The 14,156-nt window shown below is 49.2% G+C and overlaps 1 protein-coding gene across 1 annotated transcript; it reads right to left on the bottom strand.

Moving 5' to 3' along the window:
• Nucleotides 1-5,466: 5,466 nt before the first annotated feature.
• Nucleotides 5,467-14,089, bottom strand: Chchd4 (coiled-coil-helix-coiled-coil-helix domain containing 4). The gene is made up of 3 exons (XM_005364885.3): nt 13,872-14,089; nt 9,085-9,183; nt 5,467-6,512 (listed from the first exon to the last, which is right to left on the bottom strand). Exons 1-3 carry the CDS (start codon nt 13,891-13,893, stop codon nt 6,214-6,216), a joined length of 420 nt encoding a protein of 139 aa, XP_005364942.1. The 5' UTR covers nt 13,894-14,089; the 3' UTR covers nt 5,467-6,213.
• Between the last annotated feature and the right edge of the window lie 67 nt (nt 14,090-14,156).

Consider the following 14,156-nt stretch of genomic DNA (forward strand, 5'->3'; position numbering starts at 1 on the left):
GGAGCAGAAGGAGGGAGAACATGAGCAAAGAAGTCGGGACCACGAGGGGTGCACCCACCCACTGAGACAGTGGAACTGATCTATTGGGAGCTCACGAAGGCCAGCTGGACTGTGACTGAAAGAGCATGGGATAAAACCGGACTCTCTGAACATGGCGAACCACGAGGGCTGATGAGAAGCCAAGGACAAAGGCACGGGGTTTTGATCCTACTTAACGTTCTGGCTTTCTGGGAGCCTAGCCAGTTTGGATGTTCACCTTCCTAGATATGGACGGAGGGGGGAGGACCTAGGACTTTCCACAGGGCAGGGAACCCTGCCTGCTCTTCGGACTGGAGAGGGAGGGGGAGAGGAGTGGGGGGAGGGGGAGAAGGGAGGGAGGAGGGGGAGGGAAATGGGAGGCTGGGAGGAGGTGGAAACTTTTTTTTCCTTTTCTCGATAAAAAAAAAATACACACACACACAAAAGATCTAGCAGGGGCCGGGCGGTGGTGGTGCACATCTTTAATCCCAGCACTTGGGAGGCAGAAGCAGGCGGATCTCTGTGAGTTCTAGGCCAGCCTTGTCTAGAAGGGTTCACCTTCTTATTTCGCTTCTTAAGGTTCACCAATTGTAGACTCCGTGACCCTTATTTATGGCTAGAAACCAATTATGAATGAGTTCCAGGACAGGAACCAAAAGCTACGGAGAAACCGTTTCGAAAATACAAAAAAAAAAAAAAAGATCTAGCAGGGTCTTAGCCTCTTGTCTCTGATTCTCCCTGTAAGCAGAGCTGGCAGCAGTCTCCCACAGCCATGCTGAGCTAGAACAGCCACCATAAGTGGGGCATCAGCCCCAAACACCTGTCACCTGGTCACTCTGAGATGTTGCAGCTGTTGAGATCCGTGGAAACTGGGTTTCCAGTGTGGTCAGGTTGGTGGATCAAAATAGATTATCAAAATGGATCCAAATAGATTAAAAAAACAGAGAAGAATGAAGCTAGATGGGAAGGGAGCAGCATTGGGAGAAGGAACACAGATGAGGCTTTCCTAAGCTTTGTGTTACATTGGTTTCCAGGACATATACATGCATGTATGCATGTGCACACACATTCACTCTGTCTTTATGGACAGGACGGCAGGGGCTGCAGGGCTCCTGCAGGGCTGCAGCCGGGGGCTTACATTCTCATTCTGTGAACTTAGCCTTGATACAGACGGGCTAGCCTGGCTAAGTTCACAGAATGAGAATGTAAGCTCACACTCATCTGGGAGTTCACACTCATCTGGGAGTGAAGTCATCTCATCTTTTACTGAAGACCACCTCCCCAGCATGAAACCTGAAGGACAGACAAACAGGGCAAGGCATGGCAGGGCACAGCAGGGAAAGGTGGTCTGATCTTCTACCAGGAGGGGCCCAGCCTTCTTGGCCCCAGGAAACTCTGGGCATTCTTCTAGCTCAGTGTCCCACACTGTGTGCTGGGAAATGCCAGGGTGGGGTCATATTTCTCCATGACTAACCGGGCTTAGCTTCACAGACCTGCCTCAGTGCCCACACTTGCCCCAAAACCTCAGAGTTGTGCACATGAGTGCACAGTAGCCTACACTTCTAGCCTGGCTACACAGCTTTGGTCGTCTCAGTCCTTGCCAGGCTGAACTCACCCCACGGCTCATCATCCTCAAGGCTGGGGTCTGCCCCTCACCACGTAAAAGCAGACAAACATGAGAGAATCCCCTAGTGACTTTGAGACCTGCAGAACTTACTCCTCACCATGATAGCTGCCGAGCTGATTCCTTGGATCTTGACCTTTGTTTCTCTTGACCACTTCTCTCACCCCACCTCTGTTCACATATACTCCAAAGTCTACATTAAGTTGTCTATTTGAAATGACAAACACATTAAATCACACACCCCATGCAGGCGCACAACTGTCAGTTGAAAAGCACAGCGCAGATGAGGTCAATGCACAGATACTTCTCAGTGCCTGACCTCCTGGCTTTGGGTGTCTTTCCCTTCTCCTCCCTTTGATTGGAGCCACTTTGCTCCTGGAGGCCTGACCTATCATCACACTGTCAGGCTGCTCACTGGACATGGACACTGGCTGGATGATAGAGCCACAGAGGATGAGCTGCACCCTTGGTGGTCAGAGTCCACAGTGCCTCCCTGAGAAGTGAGCTGTTTTCTGGAGGTGTCCTGAGAGCCCACATGGCTTTCTGGCTCAGTGCGCAGGTACTCATGGAGTGGATGCAGAGGGCAGCAGCAGCATCATGCTGGCAGGCTGCCCTGAAATAAGAGATGCTCCTCTTCAGCAGGGAGCACTGGGGAGCAGCAGACATGATAGCCCTCTTGCCTTCCTCCACCCTTAAATGTCCACCACTGGAAAGCTGGCATTTATAGGGAAAGGCGTGAAGGGCAGACTTGCTAGCTCTCAGGTTCAGGAGCGGGAAGGTGGGAAGATCTGCAAGGGTCACACAAGGTGTCGTACCTGCTGTCCTCTCAGGGGTTCTGGTGTTGTAATATCAGATATGTAGTCATTGTTTTATTGAAGATTTATGCTTTTAAAGATTCCAGGACCTCATAAGGGTCTCATCCCAAATCTGCCATGATGACTGTGATAATGGAGTCTGGGAGACTCCAGCAAGGAAAACTCAAGAGAAGGCACCTCCCCTGGAGTGAGCCATGGATGCTGCACGATGCAGTCTATAGTGGCTGCTGGGGTCCAGGGTGAGGAACTGACCAATCACATTTAACACATTTGCAGAAAGATGGGGTAAAGTATTTCTCACACAGGATCTTCTGCTTTATCCTGGGATTGGTAGGTGCTTGAAAAGGGAGGCACCCTGTGGTCATAAAGTAGGACTCCCAGGCTCCACATACTAGCTGCGGGCCCATCATATCTTTCCCCTACAGGAGCTCTGGGGCACAGAATGGGAGGCTGAAGAAGAACGACTGCAGCTTTCTGCCCAGGGCTCACCTGAGCCCAACCCAGAGTCACTGAGTTTGATGTTGCCTTTGCCATCCACAGGGTATTTTCTGGCCTTCGGTCTCCATGCACCACACTTTGAATGACAGTGATGCACAGTGCTCCCAATATGCTGGGAAAGTTGTTGCACCCCTCCCCCCCACAGATGTCCATCCTCCTGGACCCTGTCCAGCAGCTCTCTCCTGCTTCTGTGCCCTATTACAAGGTAGGTGTTGACAGTGGTGTTGATTATCTGATAAAGCTGGATGACTGAGGGATTTCATGATGTCAATTTCTGATGTGACAATGAAAGAGTTCCTCAGCAGGACTTTCAGCGCCACCAGGGTCTGGGTAAGGAGGTGGCAGAAAATCTCCACAAGTGTGTGGTAGTATATGCACACACACAAACACAAAAAAAAAAACAAACCCAAAACTCCAATAAGTACCTATATTAGCCTTATACACCTAACCAACAAGCCAAGAAATAAGTTCACTATGTCAGTGCCCAGCAGAAGACCAATGTCAAATCCAACAAATCACCAACTTCCAAGTCCACAATGCAACAGCTGTGCAAACTGCACAACCCAGCTGCAGCCAGCCCATGCTTCTTATGGACAGAGGCCTTGCATTGCTCACAATGGCTCCCTGTGATGTCAGAGCAAGGTGCTACTGATGTACAGACTTGCCTGGCATTACTCATTGGTGGGTTCAAGAAACCTGAATTCCCATATAGAGTTGTGACACATGGCGTTTGTCAGAGCAACTAGGCAGGAGTGGTGCAACACACCTGAAAGCGGAAAAGAATGATGGGTACTACACAGTACTGGAGACTCTCAACAAATAATTACTATTTCTATCTGTAATTATGTGTCTGTGCATGTTCATATACCTGTGGAGGTCTGAAGAGGGTGTTTGATTCCCTAGAACTGAAATTAGCAAGTGATTGTTTTATTTTTGTTCTTTTTCTGTGTAGCAGTAGCTGTCATGGAACTCGTTTTATAATCAAACTAGCCTCCAACTCAGAGATCCACCTGCTTTTCCCTCTGGGGGTGCTGGGATTATAGGTGTGCGCCACCACCTGGCTGACAAGTGATTGTAAGCCATCTGGCATTGGTGCTAGGAATGGATTCTGTAACAAAGTAGGCTAAACAAGCCTTGAGCAAGCCAGTAAGGAGCACTCTTCATGGTCTCTGTATCAACTCCTGCCTGTATTCCCATCTTGGAGTCCTTTGATGATGAACTGTGATGTTGAAGCCTAAGCCCAATAACCCTTTCCTCCTCAAGTTGCTTTGGTCATGGTGTTTCACCTGCATGTTTGTCTATATACACATGAATGTAGTACTCACAGGTCAAATGTTGGATCCCTGGGACTGGAGCTACAGAGGGCTGTGAGCCACCATGTAGGCTGAGAACTGAACCTTTGTCATCTAGAAGAGCACCAAGTGCTCTTAACCACCGAATCATCTCTCCAGCCCCCACTTCTCAAAGTTCTGTGCTCTTAAGCTTTACAGTGGTGGCACCTGCCCCAGTGTGGCATGGCAGCATCCTGGTACTCAGGGTGGAATATGGGCTAGGCCACTTCTCACAAAAATCTGTGGCAGTGGGGGAAGCAATGCCACTGACTGGGGGCTCTGGGGACTTGGTGAGCGTCCCTTCGCATTTGATATTAAATTACAAAAATGCTGTCTGTGCCTTTCATCTTATTCTTTCTTGCTCTAAGGTAAGGTCCCTGAGAAGAACTGAAACCTCAATCACTGGAGTCCTGCTAACAGTGGCTCTAGTTTGTGAGGAGCTGGCCAAGGCTAGTGTGACTCCAGTGAGGGAGGACCTAGGGAAGCCATGCCTTGCCCCACAGCAGCAGACCCTGCAAGGAAAGAAATCCTTACTGCTTCAAGGTATCCTTACATATCAGTAATGAATGCACTCAAAACATCTGCGGGTTCCCGATAGTGCGGCCTAAGAACTAAGCCGCTACCTCAAGGGATCTGCACGAGCTATCCTCAAGGGAACAATCTGCCTTGTTTGCAGAACAAATGTTCAAAAGAACAAGGAACTTGCTCTGCACTCAACACTGAACATGTTAAAAAGATTCCACCTGGCTTGGCTTTATCTGAAACATGGTATTATTATGTAGCCTTGGCTGTCCAAAACTCCCTGTGTTAGACTGACCTTGTATTCTCAGAGAACCTCCTACCACTAACTCCCCTGAAATTAAGGAATGTGCCACCATTAGACTGGTTTTACTAGTATCTCTGAAGAGTACTTTCAATGAAATTCATTTTTCCTAATTTATTATTTTCTTTACAGAAAAATATTTGTAGCTCAGCATATCATTCGGTAAGCTAAGGCAGGAAGATCAAGGCCATCTTCGTCAACTTAGACTTTGTCTCAACATTACAAAAGACTGGGGCTGGGATGTGCCTTCCTGGCAAGCCTCCCGGCCCGCCCAAAAATCTTCACACGTGTTCATTCTCCACCATCACAAGAGAGCTAGCAACTTTCTAACTAGGAAAAAGCCACATTCTAAATCAGACAAATTTTTTTTTCTTTTTAATTGAGTACTTCATTCAGATGTTTCTTCTGCTGGCTTCTGCTCTGGAAGCAGCTAGGTCCCCACATCAATATTACAACTGACTTGACCAAGTGAACATGGGCCCCAAACCAGGGCTTTTGGAACAGCAAAACAATAAAGCGAAAGCCAAGCCTCTCCTTTCACTCAGGAAGGACTGGGAGTCACTGGGTCCAATCCCACCCTGCAACTATAGACACCTTGGAGTCTGGACTGCACAGAAACCTGGGAGCCAGGATCAAGGTAGCAGTCCCATGTACTCTAACTCAAGCATCTGACCACCAGCCTCTTCCAATAGGAATGGACCTACTCTTGAAGGAGTTTTGGCATCTACTTAATTTCCCAAAGAGGTGTAAAATATACCAAAAAGAATATAACGGGTCAGAATAAGTCAGCTTTCTCACGACGAACTTTCCTGAGTAACAACTTTTGGTTGTTGAGAAGCCACAGCACAGTATTTCAAAGTGACAAAATCCAGGGCAATCAGAGTACATCCAGCAGTGGCTTAACGTTCAAAGACAGGTTTACACAGGACATAGGTATACACACCTCTTTTCTTCAGTGTATATGGCAAGTAGCCAAGACTCCTGATCATTAAAATAAGTTATTTTGTACATTACAGTGCACAGAGGAAAGGAACTTTCACAGAGGTGACCAAAAGGCATTGTACAGAAAGTCTCATGGTGAGTGGCAGCCAGGGCCTGCGGCCTTCAGGAGCTTGATCCCTGCTCTTTGGCTGCAGAGGCCTTAGGAGCAGCTGTTTCCTCCACTTGCTCAACTGGCTTTGCCTCCTCTTCCTCCTCCTCGTCTTGGGGATAGAGGTCCGGGTATTTTTGCATGCACTCCTGCATGGCCCGAAACTGGTCTATACAGTCTGATCCCTTGATTTCCTCTTTGCTGTAGTGGAAGCAGGAAAAGGCAGACTTGAACTGTTCCCCACAGGGGCCGCTGGCCATTCCCCCAAGGCACGGGCAATTCCAGTTAATATCTCCATTGGGCAGTATCAGTCCTGGAAGAGGAAGATGAACAAGGTGAGAGATGTCCTTTGTGATCTTGAACAAGCGAAGCATGTTTGTCTTGTCCTTATTCTGTGGAAGGCTTCCCCCCATGACCTGGTCTACCGTCTAAGCCACCTCCCAGAACTAGAATCAGAACTCTGAGACTTAAATACCAGGAATCTCCTAAGCCAAAGCAAGTACTGATCCTCCAGGCCCTGCTCCCCACGCAGTCCCTGACCATGCCTCTGCTCAGCAAAGCCCAGAGAGTGGTATAAACATATGTCTGCGAAAAGTTCTTAAACTCTGTTGTACAGCACAAAACAAGTGCTGTTAGACTAGTGGGGCTCTATTCTTCCTACACAAATCAAACATTAGGGAGGGGTATAGCAGAGGTAGAGCAGGGCTTGCCACTTACAGCCTGTAAAAAAGTTTTTTGGTGTTTTTTTTAAGACAGTGTTTTCTCTGTGTAGCTTTGGAACCTGCCCTGGAACTCACTCTGTAGACCAGGCTGGCCTTGAACTCAGAGGTCTGCCTGCCTCTGCCTCCTGGGTGCTGAGATTAAAGGCGTGCACCACCACTGTCCTACTAAATCAAACTTCTAAGTTAAGTGATGTACTATGAATGAGCTGGGAAGTCAAGCTGTAGGTGGGCTTTTAGTAAAAGCTACATTGGCTTCTTCCTTTTGATTTTGGCTTTTTCTATAAATTTTATTCACATTTAAATAGAATTTTCTAGTTTTCCAAGATGGTTCAAGATGACATTTCTACTTTCAGCTTTGTGATGGTTATAGAAAGAGTTCTCCTGTGAGCCTACTGAAGCGGAGAATGCTGATAATTGAGCACTTGCCGCTAGTACTGAGGATCCTTGGCACTGACTAGAAAAAAAGAAAAAAAAAAGGCCTATATAAACTGAAAAGTCACGTGACCCTTTACTCCGGTGGCAGCTGCAGAGCTAGTGTCCAAAGTCCTGGGTTGAATCCCGCCTCAACACCAGCTCTGAGAGCCTATCAGCAAATCTGCTTCAGCTTTTGGGGACAGCAGGAAATGTCGCTGGTGCTCCTCAGCAGACGGCTCATCAGCAACAATACGGTTACAGAGTAAGTTTCTGTACATGAAGCTGCATGGGAACCTAAGTGGTCCTTCTGACACTGTCTGCAGGTTTCTGGGCTTCAGAGCCAAGTCAGGAAGGTAGCAGGGCCCATCAGATCCCCAGAGACCTAACTTCCACTCCTCTACTTACAACCTCTGAGGGATTCTCAATACTGAACCTTCTGCTGGCACTGCAGGTTCCAACACGCTCACCCACAGAACAGCTTTCAAAGAACGAAGACTGACATTTAAAAACTATAGCCCAGACGCTATCTGTGGTGGCACATACCTGTGACCCCAGCCTGAACTACTGTTTGGGATAGGGTCCTAGCTGTACTGGAATCTACTCTGTAGAGCAGACTGGCTGGCCTTGAAATCTCAAGTGCTCTTGTAGAGGACCTAGGTTCCATTTCCAGCACACAACCAACCACCTGTAACTCCAGTCCCAGGGGATCTAACACCTTTTTCTGGCACTGGCAGGCACTGGATACATGTGCGAGCAAATCACCCATACACATAAAATTAAAAAACAAAAACAACAAAAAACCCACAACTCAGGTCTTACAATATGAATTGGGACATAGAACACACATCTACAAGATGGCAGCTTAGCAATTATAGCATTCAAACACAAGCAGACATTGTCTGCTCACACCTCCAGAGTTCTGCGACATGTGCAGCTAATATGGACTCAAGGTAAACAAAGGACCAGAACTGACATGAGTTCGTACTTCCTCATTAACTTCAGCTGTCGCTATCAGAGCACTAAAACTGCGACACCTGACTTGCAAATATCCCCAACACAGTGCTAGGTACTCACCCTTACTTGGCAGTAGGCTAACAGGTGAGGATCCTGCCCACAACAAGCATCAGCTTTAGATCAGGTCTGAAAGTCTAACCACAAGCCCATCCTCCAGGACTGCATGCTTTAAGATCAATCTCACACACCAACAATCTCACCTGAAGTACTTGTTCCAGTGCTGAAGTGAGTTGTGTTGACACTTTACGGACAGGGAATGCTGCATTCACCTACTCCACAGACTGGAGTACCTACGAGTCTAGCCCAAAGCATGACATCCTGTGTCCAAAGGGCTACAGTTACATTCAGAGATGAGCCCAGGAGTGTTACAGTTCTGAGCAGCTTTGCTGAGCCCTCCTGATTTAACAGGGGAGAAGGACCAGCTGCCTGGCTGCTGCTCTCCTGCCTGCACGTTAGCTGGTACACATGGCAGGGCTCACCCCAGTAAGAAGACAGAGCAGAGATCCCTGTCAACCATAACTTCAGTCACTCTCAATCTCATCAGTACCAACACGTACAACGGAGACAGAATGTTTTAGTAAGAAGAAACTGCTGCCTGGGCACAGTCCCAACCCCTGGAAGGGAGATACAGCAACCACAGAGTTGGACATTTGTCCACGGCCAAGAGAGACAAAGTGGGAAAGTGGTGCTCAACACCAAGCCTCCCCGAGTGTCCGAGGGTCCCTCATCTCTCACCGTGCTCCTCATAGGGATCATTGGGGTCATCAGCCACCAGCTCCGCACTGCTAGGAGTTTCATGGTCTTCTTTGGTCACAAATATTATCCGATCCTTCCCTAGGATTTAGAGCAGAAGAAGATGGATTCATTGAAGGAAAGTGAAACACAGAACAGCCAATCTGAAGATGGTCCCCTGACCCTGTCCTCATCACTGACTGGACAGTTCAGTAGTCATGAGGGCCAGCTGGCATGAATTCCACTCAGGTGGTAGGTAAGGTAGAAGGCCTAACATCCAGCTCTCTAAACTGAGGGGGAAGAGGAGTGCATTCCCATCCTCCCCTTGTGAGGAGCCTATGAACAACTCACAACCAGGTAGAAACTGGAGCACTATGACCTGGGACCCCAGTCCACAGCTGTGAGTCTCCAGAGCCAGCCTCTGAAAGACAGAGTGTATCCAGGGCCAGCCACCATGAAAAGGAAGGAGACTGGGTAGGGCAGATTTAGAGCAGCCTCATAGTGAGATCTTCTTCCCTCTTCTGCAGTGCTCCCCCCAGAGCGCAGAGTTCAACCTTCTCAGAACACCTTCACCCCCTTGCTCACCTTTACTTAGGCCTGGCTAAGGTCCTGAGGCCACAGGGAAAAACATAAGGAGGCAGGTATGTTTGACATTAGAGTTTCTCCCAATGGTGTGGGGACAGACATGCCTATTTGACAGAAACCTTATAGTGACCCTGTAAGGAATCCTGATGATCCCAGCTACTCAGAAGGCTGATGCAGGAGAGTGAGTTCAAGATTATTTTGTGCTACATAGAGACCCTGTTTCAAAAAGTAAAATCAAGTAAATTTTTAAAAAGGAAGAGAACAAAGGGCTAGAACAGCTTTCCTGCACACCCTGTGGCTTACCCTCTGACAGACTCTGGCCATCAGTTATCCGCCTCCCCATCACTGTCAGGCATTTCCATTGTGGTGGGACGGTTCCTCAGCACCCACACTGCACAGGGGATTATCTGTTTCCATGGTGGCCCCTTGGGGGCAGACTTTGGACTGGTTCAATTCTGGATCCTGTGTGGCAGCCAGCCCTCTACTCACCACTCCTACGGGAACAGCAGTGCCCTCTGCTCACAATGGTGACTTACATAGGCTGGAACCTATGTAAGCCACTCACTCCCAAACCTTTCCAGCACCCACACTGTCCTCCCGGACACACATTACTGACTTTTGACCTGAGCACTGAGCATAACAATAAGGGTAGTAGAGACCCACCCTGTCCCAGCCCCAAACTGAGGAGGAAGAAGGAAAGGTCAAAGTCCAAAATTCCTAACCCTCCCAGGAAAAGTGCTCGGACAACCCTGAGCCTTCTGACAGCCCACCCTGACCCAGGGGACCTGGGGTCCTCACCCAGAGGGTACACTGAGTAAACCTGCCTTTCCTGAGTAGCCCTGAGGGAGGTAGCTACTGTGAAAGCTGAGGTCAGGCTGCAGACAGGTGGCTCTTAAAGTTGCCAGCACTGCGTCCACTTCTCCCACTATTTTGGAAAGTTCTGGTTCAGGCACATGAAGGAAGAGTAAGGCAAAGAGTGGAGCCCACACTTGGGCTGGAATACCCAAGGAAGAGGCCCGGAGAAGGATCACGAGGGCAAACGTGAGAGAGGCTACCTCAGTGAAAAGGACAGTTTAGGAACAGGTCTCACACACTGGCAGACACAAAGATGGGCAGGTCTCCACACACAGGGCTAGCCCCACTACCCACCTGGGCTCTATGCCAGAGGCAGTCTTAGCCTCGGCACCCAACAACTAACACAGCCAGACTGTTCTTCCCACTGCTGGAGAAAGCATCTGAGCAAGGCCACTGGGCCATGCTAGAGTGACTAATGAATGACCCTGGAGACTGGCCAGTTTCCAGAACCCCCAAAAGCAATTTGCAGAACTGCTGAGTTCTAAGCAAAAGCAGCTGACAGTTGTGACCTCAGCTGAGTGCAATCAAACTCTCTGCCACATCCACGTGGCCTTAGGCTCCCAGACAAACACCCAGTCAGGTTGGGATGAAGCAGCTTAGGACTCCTTTAACATCTGAGTTGTTAGCTCTCACATCAAAGCAAAGGTAGGTATCCTTTATTCTCCTTTCTTGAAATAGAAAGCAAGTAAAACACATGCAAAAAAATAAAAGGGAAAAGCATTGTCCATAAACCTTCAACACTTTCTGCTTGGTATCAGGACTTGGGGATGGGGTGTCAGCTCTGACTATGATAAATGCATCAAGTGAAGAAGACTGATTGGGGGTAGGGTTGTCCACAGAAAGAAAAATAAATAACTCAAGTGTTGGGCTTCCATCGGGGCTAGGATAAAGAATTTAAAAGGGACTAGGGCCAACGCCCAAGTAGTAGGATGCTTGTTGAGTATGGCACAAAAGGCCAGATTGATCCCTACCCTAAATAAAGGTGGCAGAGCAGACCACACCTGCAATCCCAAAGGTAGAGGCGTGAGCGGGGCTGGATGGAGCTCAAGGCCCAGTGAAGCTGGAAGGCAAAAGGTGTGTTCTCACAGGGTCAGAGGTTTTGAGAAAACAGCACCTGAAAGGGTTTTCAAAGCCTGGCAACCCCTGCAGAGCCTTTAGTACACTGACTCAGCATTTTCCCTATTACTGAGCACTTCAGTCTGGAGACTGATTATGTGTATGGACCTTCGACATACATGTGTCCAGGCGATCATTTGCTTAGAGAGAGGACAGGCATGTAGCTGGGATCCTTCGATTAAATCCTGAGCACCCACTGTGTCCCAGGCCTTCTGCCATGTCTCGGGTTGGTGGGAGAAGACAGAAATCTCAGAGTTTATGAGACACAAAGCATCAGGAAAGACCTGGTGACTTTTGGGCTGGTCCCTAAAGGACTAGAACTGGCAATGTGAGGAGATGGAGGGAGAAAGTACCCGACAAAGGCATAGCCAGAGGAGCTGAGGAGCAAGAGAGCAACCATGAGGCCACAAGAACACAGTATGGTCACCTTAAGCCTTACACAGTATTTGTCTTTATTCTTTTGTTGTTTTTGAGACAGGATCTCACTCTGTAACCCTGGTCGTAGGTAGGGAGGAGCACACGCCTTTAATCCCAGTATTTAGGAGGATCTCTGAGTTTGTAGAACTAGTGAGATTGTTTCAAAACAAACTAACTAAAGCCAGGCAGTGGTGGCGCACGCCTTTAATCCCAGCACTCGGGGGCAGAAGCAGGCAAATCTCTGTGCGTTCGAGGCCAACCTGGTCTACAAGAGCTAGTATCAGGACAGCCTCCAAAGCTACAGAGAAACCCTGACTCAAACAAAACAAAACAAAACAAAACAAAAAACCTAACTAAAAACAAATACCACATGATGGTTATCTTTTGAAACAGGAAGATGGGCTCAATCCTGCAGTAGCAGCAAATGGACCCAACCTCCTTCCTGGAGAAGCTAAGACCTGTAAACCCTTCAAGAGGTAGGTAGCAGTGTTTACCTGCTTAGCATCCTTTCCCCAAATACTCACCATCAACCTGCCAACTGGTTATTTTAGAGGAAACAAAAATCTTTTTTTTTTTTTTTTTTTTTTTTTTTTTTTTTTTTTGGTTTTTTGAGACAGGGTTTCTCTGTGGCTTTGGAGCCTGTCCTGGAACTAGCTCTGTAGACCAGGCTGGTCTCGAACTCACAGAGATCCGCCTGCTTCTGCCTCCCGAGTGCTGGGATTAAAGGCGTGCGCCACCATCGCCCGACAGGAAACAAAAATCTTGACAAGACTCTCCTGCCTAACAGTGCTGGGAGATGGGGGCTTTTGGATAAGGGACACCAAGGGCTAACCAACAGACGTAGTCCTCAGGAGAGATGCCAGTCAATTATGATGCCCGGAAGGGGTGTTCTAGGGTAGGAGGGAAAGGCTGTACAGTGTGGACTGGGCCTTCTAACTGAATGCATGGCCTTGGGTGGATTAGTTCCCCCTTTACCCTCAGATTCCCTAGCCTTACAGTGAAGAAGCTGACCTACTCATCCTAAAATTCTGGGTGACCCAAGTCTCTCTGTAGCTCTGTATTCCCAGAAGTTCTCCGGCTCATTCCTGCCCTGGGCACGTGCTGGGTGAATACCGGCGTGAACGATGGCCTACCTCTCAATTTACAAGACTGGAAACTAGGGCCTGGAGGGGTTGGCTGGCAGCTCAGACACAAGGAGCCAGTTAGAGCCAGGAGGCCATGGCACAGACTAGTCCGGAGTCTTCTGGGTTGCTGCCTACAGATAGCAACAGGGAGGGAAGTCAGTGGTCCTCAACGTGGCTAGAGACGGAAGAAAGAAAGGCTCCCGACTGGCACTGCAGCTCCAGGACCTGTGGGCTCTAGGGCCGAGTAACCATCTCAGTTTACCGTTTGATTAAAAACGTGGACAGTAACAGAACCTTAGAAAGCTCGCTACATGTAAAGAGTGCCTGGTATACAGGAGCAGCTCAATAAATGCTCCTGCCAGTGGCACTTTCCGGGATAGTTAAAAAAAAAAGCCTGTGCGGGATACAAACACGTGGGGAGTTCTAAGGTTATTAATTCCTTAGGGTCCCCGATTGCCAGCCAGATACAACGTGCTCCGCACTCGCAGGGCCCACGTGAGGCCTCCGAGGCCCGGGTTTGAGTTCTACGGTGACCTTGGACCAGCCTCGTTCCTCAGGGAGCCTCTACTTTCTCATCTAGAAACCGCCGCGTGAGGCTCACGAAGAACCCACGGCCGCCCTGTGGAAACCACCCAACCGCGTGTCTTTCGCAGGCCCGCGCCGGACCGGTCTCCATGGCAGCACCAGACTTACCTTCTTGCCGGCAGTAGGACATGGTTGTTCCTGACGCTCGCAGCTCTCCGAGGCAGCCGGCGCGACTGTAGCGGATACACCTTCAGGCGGTGACCTCCCTTCTCCTCTCCTCACGCCTGGCGGGCGGCACTGAGGCCCGCGCGGACCCGCCCCCTCCAGGCCTGCCCGCCGCGCGCCTGCCTCCGAGCCTCCGAAGCACCAGCGCCGCTCCTCAGCCGAAAACTACATTGCCTAGCAGCCCGCGCGCCCCTCCAACGAGGCAGGTACTACATTTCCCAGAAATCT

Source organism: Microtus ochrogaster, unplaced genomic scaffold, assembly GCF_000317375.1.
Source record: "Microtus ochrogaster isolate Prairie Vole_2 unplaced genomic scaffold, MicOch1.0 UNK1, whole genome shotgun sequence".
NCBI lineage: Eukaryota > Metazoa > Chordata > Mammalia > Rodentia > Cricetidae > Microtus > Microtus ochrogaster.

Excerpts from the sequence above, each read along its gene's own strand:
- Chchd4 (XM_005364885.3), bottom strand. The coding sequence starts at position 13,893 with ATGTCCTACTGCCGGCAAGAAG. Across the intron at positions 9,184-13,871 it reads GTCCTACTGCCGGCAAGAAG|GGAAGGATCGGATAATATTT; the intron begins GTAAGTCTGGTG and ends TCTAAATCCTAG. Across the intron at positions 6,513-9,084 it reads TGATCCCTATGAGGAGCACG|GACTGATACTGCCCAATGGA; the intron begins GTGAGAGATGAG and ends TTCCTCTTCCAG.